The sequence below is a fragment of the Frieseomelitta varia genome, unplaced genomic scaffold, assembly GCF_011392965.1.
Source record: "Frieseomelitta varia isolate USP_RPSP 00005682 unplaced genomic scaffold, Fvar_1.2 scaffold_263, whole genome shotgun sequence".
Classification (NCBI taxonomy): domain Eukaryota; kingdom Metazoa; phylum Arthropoda; class Insecta; order Hymenoptera; family Apidae; genus Frieseomelitta; species Frieseomelitta varia.
In genome coordinates, this window is record NW_025109994.1 from 350,551 (window position 1) to 365,348 (window position 14,798).

At 41.8% G+C, this 14,798-nt stretch overlaps 2 protein-coding genes across 5 annotated transcripts in view; one reads left to right on the plus strand and one right to left on the minus strand.

Moving 5' to 3' along the window:
* LOC122528818 (glutamate receptor ionotropic, kainate 2) overlaps positions 1-14,798 on the minus strand; it is a 296,492-nt gene that overhangs the window by 260,560 nt on the left and 21,134 nt on the right. The window contains exon 1 of one of the 4 annotated variants that reach the window (XM_043654346.1): positions 13,671-14,372. The exons of 1 other annotated variant lie outside the window; for it this stretch is intronic. The gene's annotated coding sequence lies outside the window, so the exon portion shown is untranslated. Of the gene's footprint in view, positions 1-13,670; positions 14,373-14,798 lie in introns of those variants that run through there. 2 more of the 4 variants (XM_043654345.1, XM_043654344.1) reach the window with 2 other exon arrangements.
* The window catches only part of LOC122528826, a 35,725-nt gene continuing 26,791 nt past the window's right edge, over positions 5,865-14,798 (plus strand). Inside the window, exon 1 of the mRNA XM_043654361.1 lies at positions 5,865-5,961. Coding sequence (XP_043510296.1) covers positions 5,865-5,961 — 97 coding nt within the window. The remainder of the gene's footprint in view (positions 5,962-14,798) is intronic.

Here is a 14,798-nt window from a genome sequence, read left to right on the forward strand (position 1 = left end):
CCTGACGATGAAAGATGAGAGAACCCTTTTAACGACTGGTTCTTCGGTTATTACGAATTTTGCTAAATTTTTCGCCGACTCGAATTCAAAGAGAATAAATTGAAAAGTACGTTTCTTTTATTTTTCTTTTTCCTTTCTTATTTTTTTTTTTTTCTTGTCGGACAAGTCTAATGCTAAAGCGCGAGCTATTACGTGCTTGCGTATCGGGGAGACGTTTGACCGAAGGCTTCGAGGCTTAAGGTATTCGCAGCAGTCATTTTCTACGACTTCAGAATGGGACATGAAGCCTCGAAGAGAATGGAACGTCATGAATATTCGCCGCGTGTTGCGCCCACGTCACAGATGAATTTGCACGTGCCTGGGAAGCTCGATAAAAGTACAATGCCCATTTTAATTATTCACTGTCCGTTCATTATTTTCCTAAAAGCAACTCGCTCATCCGAAATTGATAGTACTCGTGTTTACAGTATCCAGTTAAATCCAGAACGGGGTCAGTATTCATTGTCAAAAATGCCAATTTGGTTACCGGATTAGAGAACAAATGCTCTCTCGCCCGTCGGGTAAAGAAGAAGAGAAACACAATACTTAGTCGAAGGTTCGGTCGAGTAACAGCGTTGAATTTGAAAGAGAACAAGAAAACCTGAACACCCCGAAAAAAGTGAAACTTTCGCGGAGGAATCTTTCCTCCCTCTCTTTATAAGAGATTTCGACGATGCAACGAAGAACAGGTGCATCAATTATTCGACGAATGACAGACCGAACTGACCGCTGGTTATTTCCCAGTGGGAGATTCTCGACGCACTACGCGCTCATAAATCTCAATCTTCCCTTGGGGCTGACCATACATGCCCGTACGTACAAGGTTTACGCGTATTAACGCGCGAGCCTTTCAGCGTGCCAGCCTAGCCAGGCGTTAATGCAAATAATCGAAACAGATCGAGGGACGAATGTTTGTGCATTAACACATTGATATTGGATACTCCACTCGGTATCTGATAATTAACGCTCCGATCAAATTTTCGAAAGCAATATTTAAGCGCAGCGGAGCCGAGCGGACCGATTGCGCTTCCGTTCGTTTTAATATCGTTGGGCCTTCCTCGTTAATAATTTAGCCGTTTTAATAAAACCGGGTGGCCGCCCGGCTGAAATATCGACTGATAAATCGGAGACAGCCTCTCCACCCGGCCTCGCCCCTTTCTATAAATTGAAGATCACCCGGAGCTTCCATTTCCGGAAGTTTCGCGCGAGCGAGGACGCCGGATTTTACGATCGCAGGCATCCGACTACTCGCGATGCACTACCATCCGACGCGACGTATAAACCTACGCCATAGAGTTGTATTTGTCAGCGCCATGGTTTAGCGCCGCCGTTGCAAGCTGCATCGTACGCGAAACAGATACATATTCACGGGCATTATATACTCGGCTACAGTGCTACACCCTCGTTTCTTTCCCCGTACAATTTCTCATGCTCTGGCCGACGTTGTTGTATACGTTCTCCGATACTGTTTCGATTCTCTCGAAAATAGGTCCGCGGGAAAGAGCTGCTGCGATCGGCCGACGGATTTTATTTGCCGAAATATTTGGGGAGATCTTGCGACTCGGCTGTCCGTTTCTTGCTTCGGAAAATTGAATCAATAAGAAAAATTTTTAAGAAAAATATGCTTCATTGTGAAATAAAGTATGAAAACGTGAAAATATATACGTATAACATAAAATATGCGTATATACGTATGGGAGTGTATGACGGCAAATTGTGTTGGCCCATTGCACAAAATTGAAGGGATTTTGAATCAATACATGTATAAAGACATTTTAAACAAACATTTGCCAAATTACATGCAAGATATGCCCTTCGCTGTAGAAGAAATCGTTTTTCAACATGATCGGAATCCGAAATAGGCATTTTCGATCTTAGATTGGCCTGCACATCGAGAATCTATGGGATATATTGAAAAAAATTCAAGGCACATACAAATCTCCTCCTAGTTCACTAGTGGAACTACATGCTACAATGGAATCAAATGCCACCTGATTTCTGCTCAAGACTGTTTGAAATTATGCCAAGACGTATTAGAGCTATTATCTAAGCAAATGGCTTATCGACAAAATATTAAGGTCCGATAAGGCTTGTAAATCTGGCTGGGAAAAATTCTGGTGCAAAATTGATTCTGTTTTAATTTTTTCACCGAGGAAGAAACCTTATCTTAAAAGTTAGAAAATAGCTTCAGTTTCTTAAAATTATAAAGAATCAGACAGCAAAGTTTATTTTCATGTTTTCACACTTTATTTAACAAATAAAAAATATTTTCCTTAAAAATTCTTGTTATTGACTCAAATTAAATTCAAATTCATAATTCGCGACGAGAATGACGAAAATTATGATTTTTTTCGGAGGGAATCGAGTTTGAGAACTTGTCGGCTGTGAACCCGCGTAAATTTGCCTGATCCTAATTAGGTAATTGGCCACGATCCAGGTACTTTTACACTGTCGCGATCAATTGATCGAGAGGCGCGGGCTATTAGCTTGTAAAGTAATCGCCGTGTTCTATTAAAAGCCGAAAGGAAACGGGACACGCGGGAAAGTAGGTTTCAATAACGCGGCCAACTTTCAAGGAGAATGAATCAAGGGACGTAGAACCCAGCCAGAACGAGAAAAAAAAGAATTGCTCTCGAGATATTTCTTTCCGAAGTGTGTTGTCGTCAATTTGCCCCTTTATTAAAAAGTTCCCGAACACTTTGCCGGCCAGCTGGGGGGCTAACAGCTGCCTCGTTATAACCAAAATCCTCGCCACGTGTCGCTGGCAATCTGAAAATCTCCGGCAAAAATATTTTCGCCGCGCCTGGATACGATCCCCGAGTGATCGATCGCGCGCCCCATCGACTTTATTGTTTTGTCTGTGTACTGCGACTGCAAGTCCATGAATATCGAGACCGGCCATATAATGGCGTCTCATCGATCAACTATTACAGAGCGAGGTGTTTGCAAAGTCGATTTCCGATCGGCCACGGCTGAAAACCCTTTGGAAACGCGTTAGAAGGAATCTGTCCGATGGTTAATCTATATTCCAAGTGGACAGCGCTTCGTTAATTCTTCCCGGCGACGAGGGAAAGAAGAAGAGGTGAAAACTTTCGCGAGATCCAATTAAAACACCAACTAGTAGATCTTGTCCCTATGAATATTGAAATCAATCGGGCAGACCTCTCAACCCTCGAGCCTTCAATTTCATTCGATTTTCAAGTTGAAATAACTTTTCTTGTTTATCGGATCTGATTCGAAACTTTACATAGCCCCATCGTATCTCTGCTAAAAGAAAGTACATTACCTTCGCATACTTAAGAAATATTGCACGTAATATTAAAATATTGCTGACTGTGACGTGATTATATGAAATTTACTTCTTCTTCTTCTATTTTTCTTTAATGTCGCATCGACAGCGAGGTCATTAGCGACGACGGTGCCATTAGATATGTGTGTAGTAGTTTATGTTTTTGAGATATTTTAATACTCTTTGTATGTCATTTCGAGAAGTCAGGTTTATGCTTGCGTTGATTCCGTATTTCTGTATATGAAATTTAATGAAATCCAGATAGTGTAAATTGGCTAGAAAGGAAATTATCGTATGACTTGTTAAGCGCATGAAAAGAAAGAAAGTATGAATGTTTTTCTTTTTGAAAAAGGAGGGAGTCGAGCAAGTAAAAAACAGATTGATTAGGTTGTTAATCTGTGTTCCCTGTTTAATTATCTATTGTTTAATCACTAGCATTGTTATTAAATAAGTACTACTTATATTTAATCTCTACATAATAAATGTATCAATGCCGACTCCTTAATGGATTAATCATCTCGATACTTGCTCATTTCAAACGCGACAAGGGAATACATTCGACTAAATGATTCTAATTGCACACGATAAATGTCACCTCGATGTTCGAGAATATTCGAGACACGTTTGCCGGATTTACGAACGCTTCTCTGTCTGTGCTTTACCATTTTTCTCCACTCACTTCTTAACGATCGCCAACATGGCGCGCGCTGAAGTTGAAAGCAGCATAAAACACGAATTCTCCGTTTTCTCACTTTTGCTCGTACGTAGGGGAAAGGGAGAGAGACGGACAGATGGCAGAAAGAGAAAGAGAGAGAAAGAGAGAGAGAGAGAGCAGGCGGAGAGCAGTCGAAATTATGATCAACGAACAGGACGCGTCTATTTATGATTCGTATAAATCGCATTGTACGCAGCGTAGGTGGTTACACGCGCCATGGTCCCGGTCCATTATCTCGCCGTGTAACACGGATACGAGCTCCGTAGCACGTTATAGCCGTGAGGATAAACCGCGGCCGTGAATATTTATCTACGGCCATTGCAAAATAAACGCTCTCCTCGAAACGAGCTGCTCTCGCACTCGTGGAGGGATAGGCTAACACACGCGCCGGCCACATCATAATTTCTGCTCTTTTCGAAGACTCCGCGTGACATTTACACACGCCGGTTCCCAGCAATTTTCGGCGGCCATTATCGGTTTGACGTAGAGGGCGGTCATATTTTTCTAACCGGGTGAAAAAAAAAAAAAAAAAAAAACGCTTGCTCTTCCCCCTCGTCGAAATATCGCCCTTCGCTTCGGTTTTTTTTCCATTTTTACACGTTCCCTCACGTTGCCTCGTTTCGCCGCCTGATATTTATTGCAAGGACAGGACGATAAAGTTACCGTAACAATGGCTAAGAGAGGCATCATTAGTGTGTTTTGGCTTGATTTCAAATTGATAAAGTTTCACCATCGCGAGCGTGTATCGAATGTATATAGGTACGTTTTGAAGGAAAGGTTGTATCGATGGCCCGCGTTTCAGAATTCATCGCCGTTAGGCATGCACCGTGCCGGAACATTAGGTATTTGCAACGAGAGAGAGAGAGAGCAACGCAATGCCGCAACCATTGGTATCCATTAGATCGCGAGCTTTACTTGCCGGGAATTCGACAGCAGTTTGCACAGCATTTGACGCTGTCGCGAAATTATAATACACTCGCCCTATCCGGCAGTAACGCGAGTTTCGCGGGTTAGGTTTAACTAGAGACCATTTCGCGAAAGCGAGATTTACCACGGGAGGGGGAGGAGAGGAACAAGGGGGAGAAAGCTCGGTCGAATCTAATATCCCAGACTCATAAAGCTTCTTTTCGAAGCTAAGGAGAAAAAAAAAGAAAGAGGAAAGTTACGGCGAGGGAAAGAGGGTGGAAAGGTTAGCTACCGTGAAATGATATACGATCGCTACGAGTTAAGCTTTCAACCATCTCAGGTACTGTAACGCAAATATACCATTTTCGGCTTACCACGATCCTGAAATAAATCGGCTCGGGTCAAGAGAGGTAAAATTGTTTATTACGCCTGCAACCCCCATCGATGTTATTCATAATTGTGAAAATATCCGTAAAAACGACAGATCGATAGTCGAGATTTATCCGCGATTTTTTGACACAACTCACGTTGTGTCAGTGTCTTAATAAAGAGACAGATATCTAGTTTGGGTTAGGTTTAGGCTCAGCGAGAGATGATGATTGTAACTCTTATCGAAGATGAATTAGAGAGGAGACAATGTTAAGCTTTAATCATTAGCGTGTACACGACAGGCTAGCGAACTCGAAGCTTTCCACTTGCTCGAGTAAACTTCTCTGGTAAACACGGAGAAACGGCGGAGGTATTGTCCGCGCAGACGGTGTTGGAATTTGCCGAACAACCACCGTGGAACGTACGAAATTTGAGGTTGACAGATGGCTCATCGGTGGGGTCGCGTTAATAGCGAAAGCATGCACCAGCTACTTGAATAGATTCAGTCGCTTTGTCTCAACCGATAAACAGGATCTCACCTCAGAAATGGACAGAACCGGCCAAATTTCCGCTGAACCCCTGACCGATCAGCCATTGTGCTCGTCGCCAGAATCGATGACAAAGATCAATGTTATTGACGACAGTGATTTATAATACGAAGTTTACGCTTGGTATATCCACCACAATTATTCCGCGTCTGTCAAAATTTCGACGAACGACTAAGCAATATCTATTTAAAACAAGTCCTTCTAGCGTTTCACGTTCCGAGATAATTATTACATTTGAAGATACACAGTGAAGAGCATAACTAAGCAATGACAATGAAAAATTGTCGGTAAAAGTAAAAAACGATCATTTGACAATCCAAGATACTATCTCTACTTTGACAGTCGCCAGCGCGTTTTCTTCTCTGAAGATAATTTTACGCGTGGCGGATGGGAAAGCTGAGAATACTTTTTCCCAGAAAATTGTAAAAATTCAAACGTCTGTAAAAATGTTAAAAAGTTTTTCGTCCATGACTAAATCTACCATGGTCTTGAAGATTGAAACTTTCTCTTTGCAACGACCCTTTAAAATTTGCTGCACAATTTTTTCCCACGCTGTTTCATTCAACTCTGAATATTACAGTTAAACGACAAAAATTTTAAAAATAAAATAAAAACGTTGGGAAAAAAGTGGTATAGTGAGTTTCGAGGGGTCGTTGTAAAGGGGACTCCAATTTTCAATATAATGGCAGGTCGAAAATGTTTTTGATGTTTTTATCAGTGCATTTGAATTTTCACAATTTTCGAATAAACGCTGCATGATGTAGAAGGGAAACAAATTCACGACTGTCACAAAATACAGGGCTCTGCGCATTAAAATGAGATCAAGCGGATCGTTATATAACCTCTTCGTACGAAAAATTATCGAATAAATGATCTTTAATTACGAGTAATTATAATTCTCAGTCGAAATTATCGAGAATCTTTCATTGACTGCAAATGTTGCAGAATACAATGCACCAAACTATTTTTTAAAAACTAAGTGTCAAATGGTCGACTTGAAGAACAATGTGACAGACAAGACATTTCTCGCTCGACCTGAAAAATGAATCGAAATAGGTCACAATGTTGGAAAAGGCGTTCTGCTCAATCAAGCAATTCGTCGGGAAAGTGGAACCGTAGGGTTGCTGCCAAGAACGAAATGCGCCGGATATCGCGAGGACGAATAAAGCTGTGTACATGTTTCGAAAGATATATGTATCTTTCGAAACTGTATATATATATATAGGACTAGGACGGTGAATGGCTAGCGGAATGATGTACTTCGCGAAAAAAAGTCGTATTTGTCGCCGTCGACGATGGCAGAGGATACGAATACAGTTGAATGTTATCTGATGTTAGAACTCTCCTGTGCTAGTACAACAACCCATCCGGAAAATATAGCGATCCCAACACAACGATTTGTACCGTTTTTTTTCAAAAGGCGTCTATACGTACAACTTTCGTTTGCAATAAAACCTTATAATTCTTAAAATTCATCTTTTGCTCTTATTCATTGCTTTACTTACTATTTGCTCTTATTCGTTCTTCGCGTAATTTCATAATGAAATAATAGTTGAAAATAATCGATTTCTCTTTGCGACTTGAAATACAATACGCCTGACATAAAATGCCTGAACAATTAATACGATAATCTATTCTAAACCAAGACAGAACAAACTGCGGAGAGAATTTTCACGACGAAAAAATCAGACGCGCCAAGCTGATGAAGTTTTTGCACGCGCTTGTGCCCGTTTTCTCGTTTCCTTCGTTTGTACGTAAGCGTGTAGGTGGGTGCAAACGATTGCACGTGAAGCACGACAATGACGGAATTTTTCGGCAGAGATGAAACAACGCGAGGCGAAAAAGAGAGAGAGAGAGAGAGAGAGAGAGAGTTGATTTAAGGAAGATAAAAGAGTAAGAAACAGGGAGGAGATGAGAAGACGCTTCGCGTCGCATCTGGAATACGGTTCAGCCTCTTAATTTCATCACGTCCGAGCGGTGAGCGACATCGAGCGCTTTTTCACGGCGTACTTTCACTTAGAGTCTCGCAGGCTTGGCGATGGTAAAAAAAAAAAAAAAAAAAAAAAAAAAAGAGAAGTTAAAGGAGTGTTTCTTACAACGTCCCGTCATTCCTACGTAAGAACTTCCTTTTACTCGGGAAAAAGGAAGTTGAAGAGGAATTAACGCTGTCGAGGAGCAATCTGCGCTAATTAGGAAACGCGAGCGATGCAAACTAGAATTATATCGCGGAATTACTTGCACTTATTAGGTAGGTAATGCTTATTTATTGCCATACTTTCGTGATGCCATTACGCTGCACCTACTTCTCGCTGGAGAGAAGAACGACGTTATCCATATTTTTAATGGAACGAATTTTAAATCATCGTTTGATAAACGATTCTCGGATGATAGCGCCGCCTGTCTCACGGAAACTGCGAACGATCATTTTGTAAATGATCGTTCTTCGCACATCCTCGGCGAACCTACTCAATTTCTTAAGCCCATCTCGATAAGTACTTTTTAATAGATATTAGCATAAAGCTACGCAATCCAAGTTGTTATTAATACTACGGCTGTGTGTAATGTTCCACGCGCACACATGCACACATACACACACAGTGGTTGCATCGGGCCAAAAAATCGATATGCAAATATCGAGTTACGTTGATCCCACCTCTGTGCACCCATTGTTCACAATGGCCCTTGGTCCGAATAAAAACTTTCGACTACGAGGAATTAAGGTGGATAATGGCTATCGATCGAGTCATCGATCAGCCGGCTATCAGCTGCAAAACTTCGCGTTCGTCCGTTGCAAGAATAAATGGCCGATATGCGTCGCGTCAAAATCCAATATTATTCTCACGTCTGTGCGGCGCATGGAATGATACTACCAGCCATCTCCATTCGTCCTGCTCAATCGTTAGATTGACAGTGACAGATGGTAGTTATTAGCATTAATTATTCGTAATAGTTGCGAATGAAAACCGATTGCAAGATGATCAGAGTATCAGAGCGTTAGATATAAAAAATGATAGGTCGCATGGCGATAGTGATGGTATATGCAAAAAGAAAAATATATCGAACGTCATTCTTGCAAGCTCTGATGAAATTGGATACGCGTGGATTAATTTTGAAAACAGGGAGGATCGATGATTCGTTGAATCAACAGACACGATATTACACACAATTAAATAGAGCAACGCAAATACTATGAATTGATCACTAATTTACTTCCTGCAAATTAATTAGCCCCGTTATATTGAACTATCCTGTGCTGCGTGTTTAATGGTATCAAATGGTTATTATCATAAGTGATGTGAACGATTGGCGACGAGAAATTTAAAAATCTGGTATGAAGTAAATACCTATATATAAATAAAAATATCAGTAATAATGTAACCGCTTATTTAAATACTAATGTATCGTGTTTTGAAAAATTTTAATTTAAGTTTTATAAAAGTTTAAACCTTATTCCAGCAAAATGCTGCCATTTAAAGTTGTACGTTTCGCAGCTTCGGATTTTATTAATTGTAAGTATTCAAAGCATGTGTGTGGCAGTGTAATCAAACTCTATTTGTGCATATGAATAAACAAAATTATCTACGATATCTAAAATATAATCGCGCGAGTCAATTTGGAATAATTGAGCTATTCAAAGCCACGTAATAATTCGTTCTCTCTCCTGAACCACCGCATCCGGCTTTACTCGGCGTAAGCTCTGGACTGAAATTATCGATACATATATAGCGAGAAATATCTCTCGATGTGTTTTCTGCTGTTTGGTATTATTTCGAATTCGACGTATCCTCACGATCCTCAACGATCCGATCGAACATTGTTTCAGAAATAACATATGTAGCTCCGCATACGGATTTCGTTCGTCTATTAGATTTAGATCCGCCATTCGAACAATAGATACACTTCTATGCGTGCGTGTGCGTGCGCATTCGCGCATGATACCACTATTGTTCGACTATTCCCAATCAAATTATATGCATTTCAATCGTGGCGTATCGAGTGCACAAAATGCCTAGAGACATTCAATTTCAGACGAATAATTGAATACATCCGCAACGAGTTACACCGTGGCAAACGGAGCCTCGGAGTTTCCCATGATAAATTCACGAAATCAATCAGTCGCAGTTCTATGTAAAGATAACCAGAAATGATCATCCCCCCGCTCATCGAAGAAGAAGCCGCTCATCGACGAAACGAACTTTAGAAATCGTAGATTGCACAGCGTCAGGTTCGCAACCGATAAAATCCTACTATCGAGAATCGATGCGCGATAAAAATATTATCACGCGAGATACTCTCGCGTTTTAATATTCTTTAACATTTTCATTGATCGGTAACACACATGAAATATCCCGTTTATTAATATCGAAGCGATACCAAAGCAAAAATGACCAATGCGGAATTTTTTCATAGAAATTTTTATACGTCAAAAAACGTTTGCAAAATTAAAAAAAAGTTCGGCTTTTTATTCATTTTTAAAAGAGATTCGAAGAGTTTCGATGTAATTTTCAATACAGCCGTAATTTTTTAGAAAAAAAAAAGAAAAAAAGAAAAATATGGACGGAGAGGTAGCGAGGAAGTTTTCGTGAAATTCGGAGAACGCGATAAAGGGAAATAACGGTTTGATCCGTGGATTAAAGGGGTCGTGGAACTGTTTGTTAGCGAAGATTTCTCTTCGCGGAATAAAACCACACGTTTGCGAGAAACAGAGTCGAAAACGAGTGTGTAAATTTTTCAGCACCGTCGGCGACACGGCAGCTTCCCTCACGAAGAATCTACTAAGTGGTCGGGAAACGGGCACTACATCAACGAAAGATAAGCCGCTTAATTTCGAACGAGATTAGTCTGGACGTTCAATCTCCTATATCGCTTTCTCTTTGGCACGTAACGGCGCCAGTATCCCCGGCTGAGGTTAATCTTGGGATTAATCCAGGAACGAACTTCCCCAGTACCATTTTTTCCGGTCGTTCATATTTCCGGTTTATATCGCCGATTACACGGATTTTCCCTCGCGCGCGCAAAACTCTTGTTACGGAAGCAAAACGAAAACGAAATATATGTGTACGTGTCGAAATCAAGCCGTACACAGTAGGTAATTCCGGAACAAAGTATACATATTTCGATAAATTGAATTTCGTGCGCCACGTACGTGGAATCGCAGTTATTTTCGTACATTTAGTACCGAGTGGAAGTTTCGGAAGATTGGAATCATCGAACAGCAATGTCGACAATAATATCGCAATATCTGATGATAATATTCCAAATATAATAATATTCCAATAATATTCCAAAGAGATCGGCGCGTATCGAAATCTATGAAAACGATTCGCTGTTTGCGCTATGGAATCGGGTCCTCTTCGCGTGAGTCGAATAATTATCCGGTCGAGTTCGATGCCGCTTTCGGTAAGCTGATATCTCAATAGTTTGCCGAGTCCATAAATTAGGCGAATTCGGTTTGTGCTCTTTGGTAATCCCTTCATTGCCATACGACAGACTTGGTCATTATAACTTTGCCGTGCATTTGCGTATCGTATCAAACGTGTTATCGCGTGTATACTAATGAAGAGATACGGTGTGTCATTTTTTTCACATACGGAAAACATATACGGTTAAATTACGCGTGAATCCTCGCTACTACGTTGCGCTTCTGCCTCGCTTCAATGCTTAATTGACATCTAACAATTGCGCATACGTACGATTCGACACTGTTGTTCGCGGCTACGTGTCGACAAGGTGATTGAAAGTATCCGCCGGAATGGGAAACAAAGGGGGAGATCAATTCCCGGATCCCCTCACGGTTTTTCGCGAGAAAGATGTTATGGAATGACAAATGTTCCCGCGTGGTGAACCCCTTTGTCGTTGCAGGTAAGCGCAATTCGACCGGGGAAAAGCGGGAAGCAAGTGGACAAGTGAGGTCAACGCACATTCCTGGCGCTCTTTCAGTCTGCAGAAACAACGAGAACCAACGACCCTATCATAGTCCTTTCACAAGCAAATAAATTTCTCACTTCGTATCGAACTTGACCCTCCGTAGGTTGTCCCTATTGAATACAGCAGAGGTCGTGATATATGCATTGGATTCAACCCTCGACCCTAACCTCGACAGAGTAAAATACTGCAAGTTTTTCGGCCGTTATGAGATACGACGTTCAGCGGAAATTTTCAGTCGGAAACGGACTGGAGAATGAACGTGAGTTCTCTCAACGATCATTTCCTACGCCGGTGTCTCTTTTCTTTCTTTCTCTTTTTTTTTTTTTTTTTTTTAACGTGGCGTCTTCATTGAAACGTACGACTCAAAAGAGCATAAACAAACGAGCCTTTTCACGGTTCCCGCCTCTTCCCTACAGCGGTATTACCCTAGGTTACCTCAGACGGTTCCCGTCCTTTAGAATTCATGAAAACGTCGGACAGCGAAACCACATTTTCACGTGTATGCATATTTTCCGTATTTCGGAAGCGTCCGCGCGGCGACTTCTCGCGCGCGAGAACGAAATTTACACTTGAAAGGGAAGAAATCACCATGGCCGATGAAGGTTTCAAGAGGCGGCGATAATAAAAGCAGGAGAAAAAGCTGTAAACGCGAAAAGGTTATATTCCGAGCTGAGAGCTATTTCGATAAATTCACGACAAACTGTCGTGAACAACCCTCTCCCCCACCTCCCACGTCTCACTCCGCAATTTTTCCGAAAACTACTGGCAGTATTTTCATGCGTGGTGTATATCCATACTCTTTCTTCCGTCTTTCTTTCTTTTCTTTTCTCTTTTCACTTTTTTTTTTTTTTTTTTTTTTTTTTGCAGGAATTGCAAAGCAGAGTAAAACCGTCGCCGACGGGTCATGGCTTAACAGGGCCGCTTTGTACCTGTCGCGAGTAGGGGAGTAAAAAAGGGTGAAAACATAACTGTGCCGCTGTGCAGAGTGAGCAAAAACGAGAACGAATCGTCGGGGTCGATGGCTGGTTATCGTATCGCGAACAAGTGCCAGTAGAAAGAATCTGGCAAAAGGATTAGGGAATAACAGTGAAAATACGAGATCAAATATAGTGAAACAATAAAATCGAGCAGTTGTTTGATTACGTTTCCAAACTAAATTTAAACAATTTTTATCGTGCTGACGAATAGCGTAGAAAGCAGCTTGGGTCGACGCAAATAGAATAGAAATAAACACAGCGGAGGAAAAAAGCGAGATAGCTTTGGATTACTCGAAGAAAGTAAATTTAACGAGACTTAACGGACTACATCATATTTTAGAACGAAGTGTGTAAACATCGAACATGTTTTCTAAGTAAACAAAATACTATCGCACAAAGTAGTCCCGCCTCTACTCTATTTCGATAGTTCCTGGCCTCGTACACGAACGAGGATTGCTCCCAGGCATATTTTGTTTCCCCTCAATCCGACATTCCATTTAGAACGTACAAAGTGATTTTAAAGTGGCCCCGACGACGTAAGAAAATAACTTTCTCCCTCCTCCCCAATATTAAATTCTAAGAAACACCGCTCGAGGAAATATTATCCTTCTAGATTGTTACGACTATTTTTACATATCAAATCAGAAGAGTTAGGTCAACCTTAAACTACTTGGAGATCTGTATTTTTATCATTATCACAAACATACGAGTCAAAAGGCGTATCTCGACGTTGAAATTAAGTAATTCTCAAATAAGAGACGAATTTCATTCGAAGGTCAATATGGTTCACCTTCGCCGCCGGATCGGATTGTGATAATGCGATAAATATTCAGACTACTCTCGAACTAGTGTATATTACAAAATACAAAGCGTAATCTTTTGTTGAAAGAATAACTTACGCATCACAGACGATCGTCGAACATTCTTTCTCTCTTTCTCTCTCCCTCTCTCTCTCTCTCTCTTTCCCTCCGGATATTTGCTCTCGGCTACTTTCCCCACCTTCTCATCCAATCGAGAACTCGCCTGTCAGGACTCGTAATCCTAGCGGAAGTGGATCAGCCGCGCAGCGTAGGAAGCAGAGAAAGATGGAATGGAATTTCAAATAGCCGCATCCACCTACACACGCGGATCCACTCGCCGTGTTCGCGATTGTGTTGGTACGGGAAGAGGAGAACCAATCGATGCTGTGACTCGACGCCAATCAGCCATCCAGTGTGTACAGGGGCAGAGTCCGGGTTACTGGGGCATGCCGTAACGTCGCGAGCGAGCAACGATGAAGCCAAAAAACTTTCGTTCGCGATCACGAAGCTCGCGAACAATCACAGTCCAACATATCGTACGCTGCCGTCTAGTTATCCCCGTTTCTAGTTACGAAACACGACCGGTCGGTCACGCGGCTGGTTAAAACAATTACGCTCGACGGACGAAACCGTCAGTTTAATCCATTTACATGTACCGTGGTCAGTTTCGCGAATTTGTCATCGTAAGTTCGTTCACACACTCTCGAGTTTGGAAGTGGCTCCAAAAACATCTTATATACACAACATAACCTTTCGACACATTAACCTCGTAAATGGGTTAATGGCTGTCGTAAAGAAATTCTCGCGCGGTAAACACAGTAACGTCCTTCTTATCCGACAGCCGGAGAATTCGCGGGAAACTCAGACGGTACAGCAGCGCCACCTGCGATTCGCGTTTGAATTTGAAACAGGTATTCGTGACAAGTAACGCGCATGCGCGCGCGAGCGCGTCGTCGTCGAACAAAACGTCGTACGACAACGTTTATACCGAAACACAGTGCACTGAAACATCACCACGTGCGTTGCGATTCAAACGCGAATTCAATGATGTAACACGGCCAACGAGACGCGTCGCCATGTATACACGTTCGTGTCGTACGCGGAGACACGAGATGGAATCGTCGAAGGTGAAAGCGGTTGCACGACCGAGAGCGTTGTGCGTTGACGCGCCACTGAACTTGATCGCAATTCGCCGAACGAACGTTTAAAATCGACTGAGCGTGAATT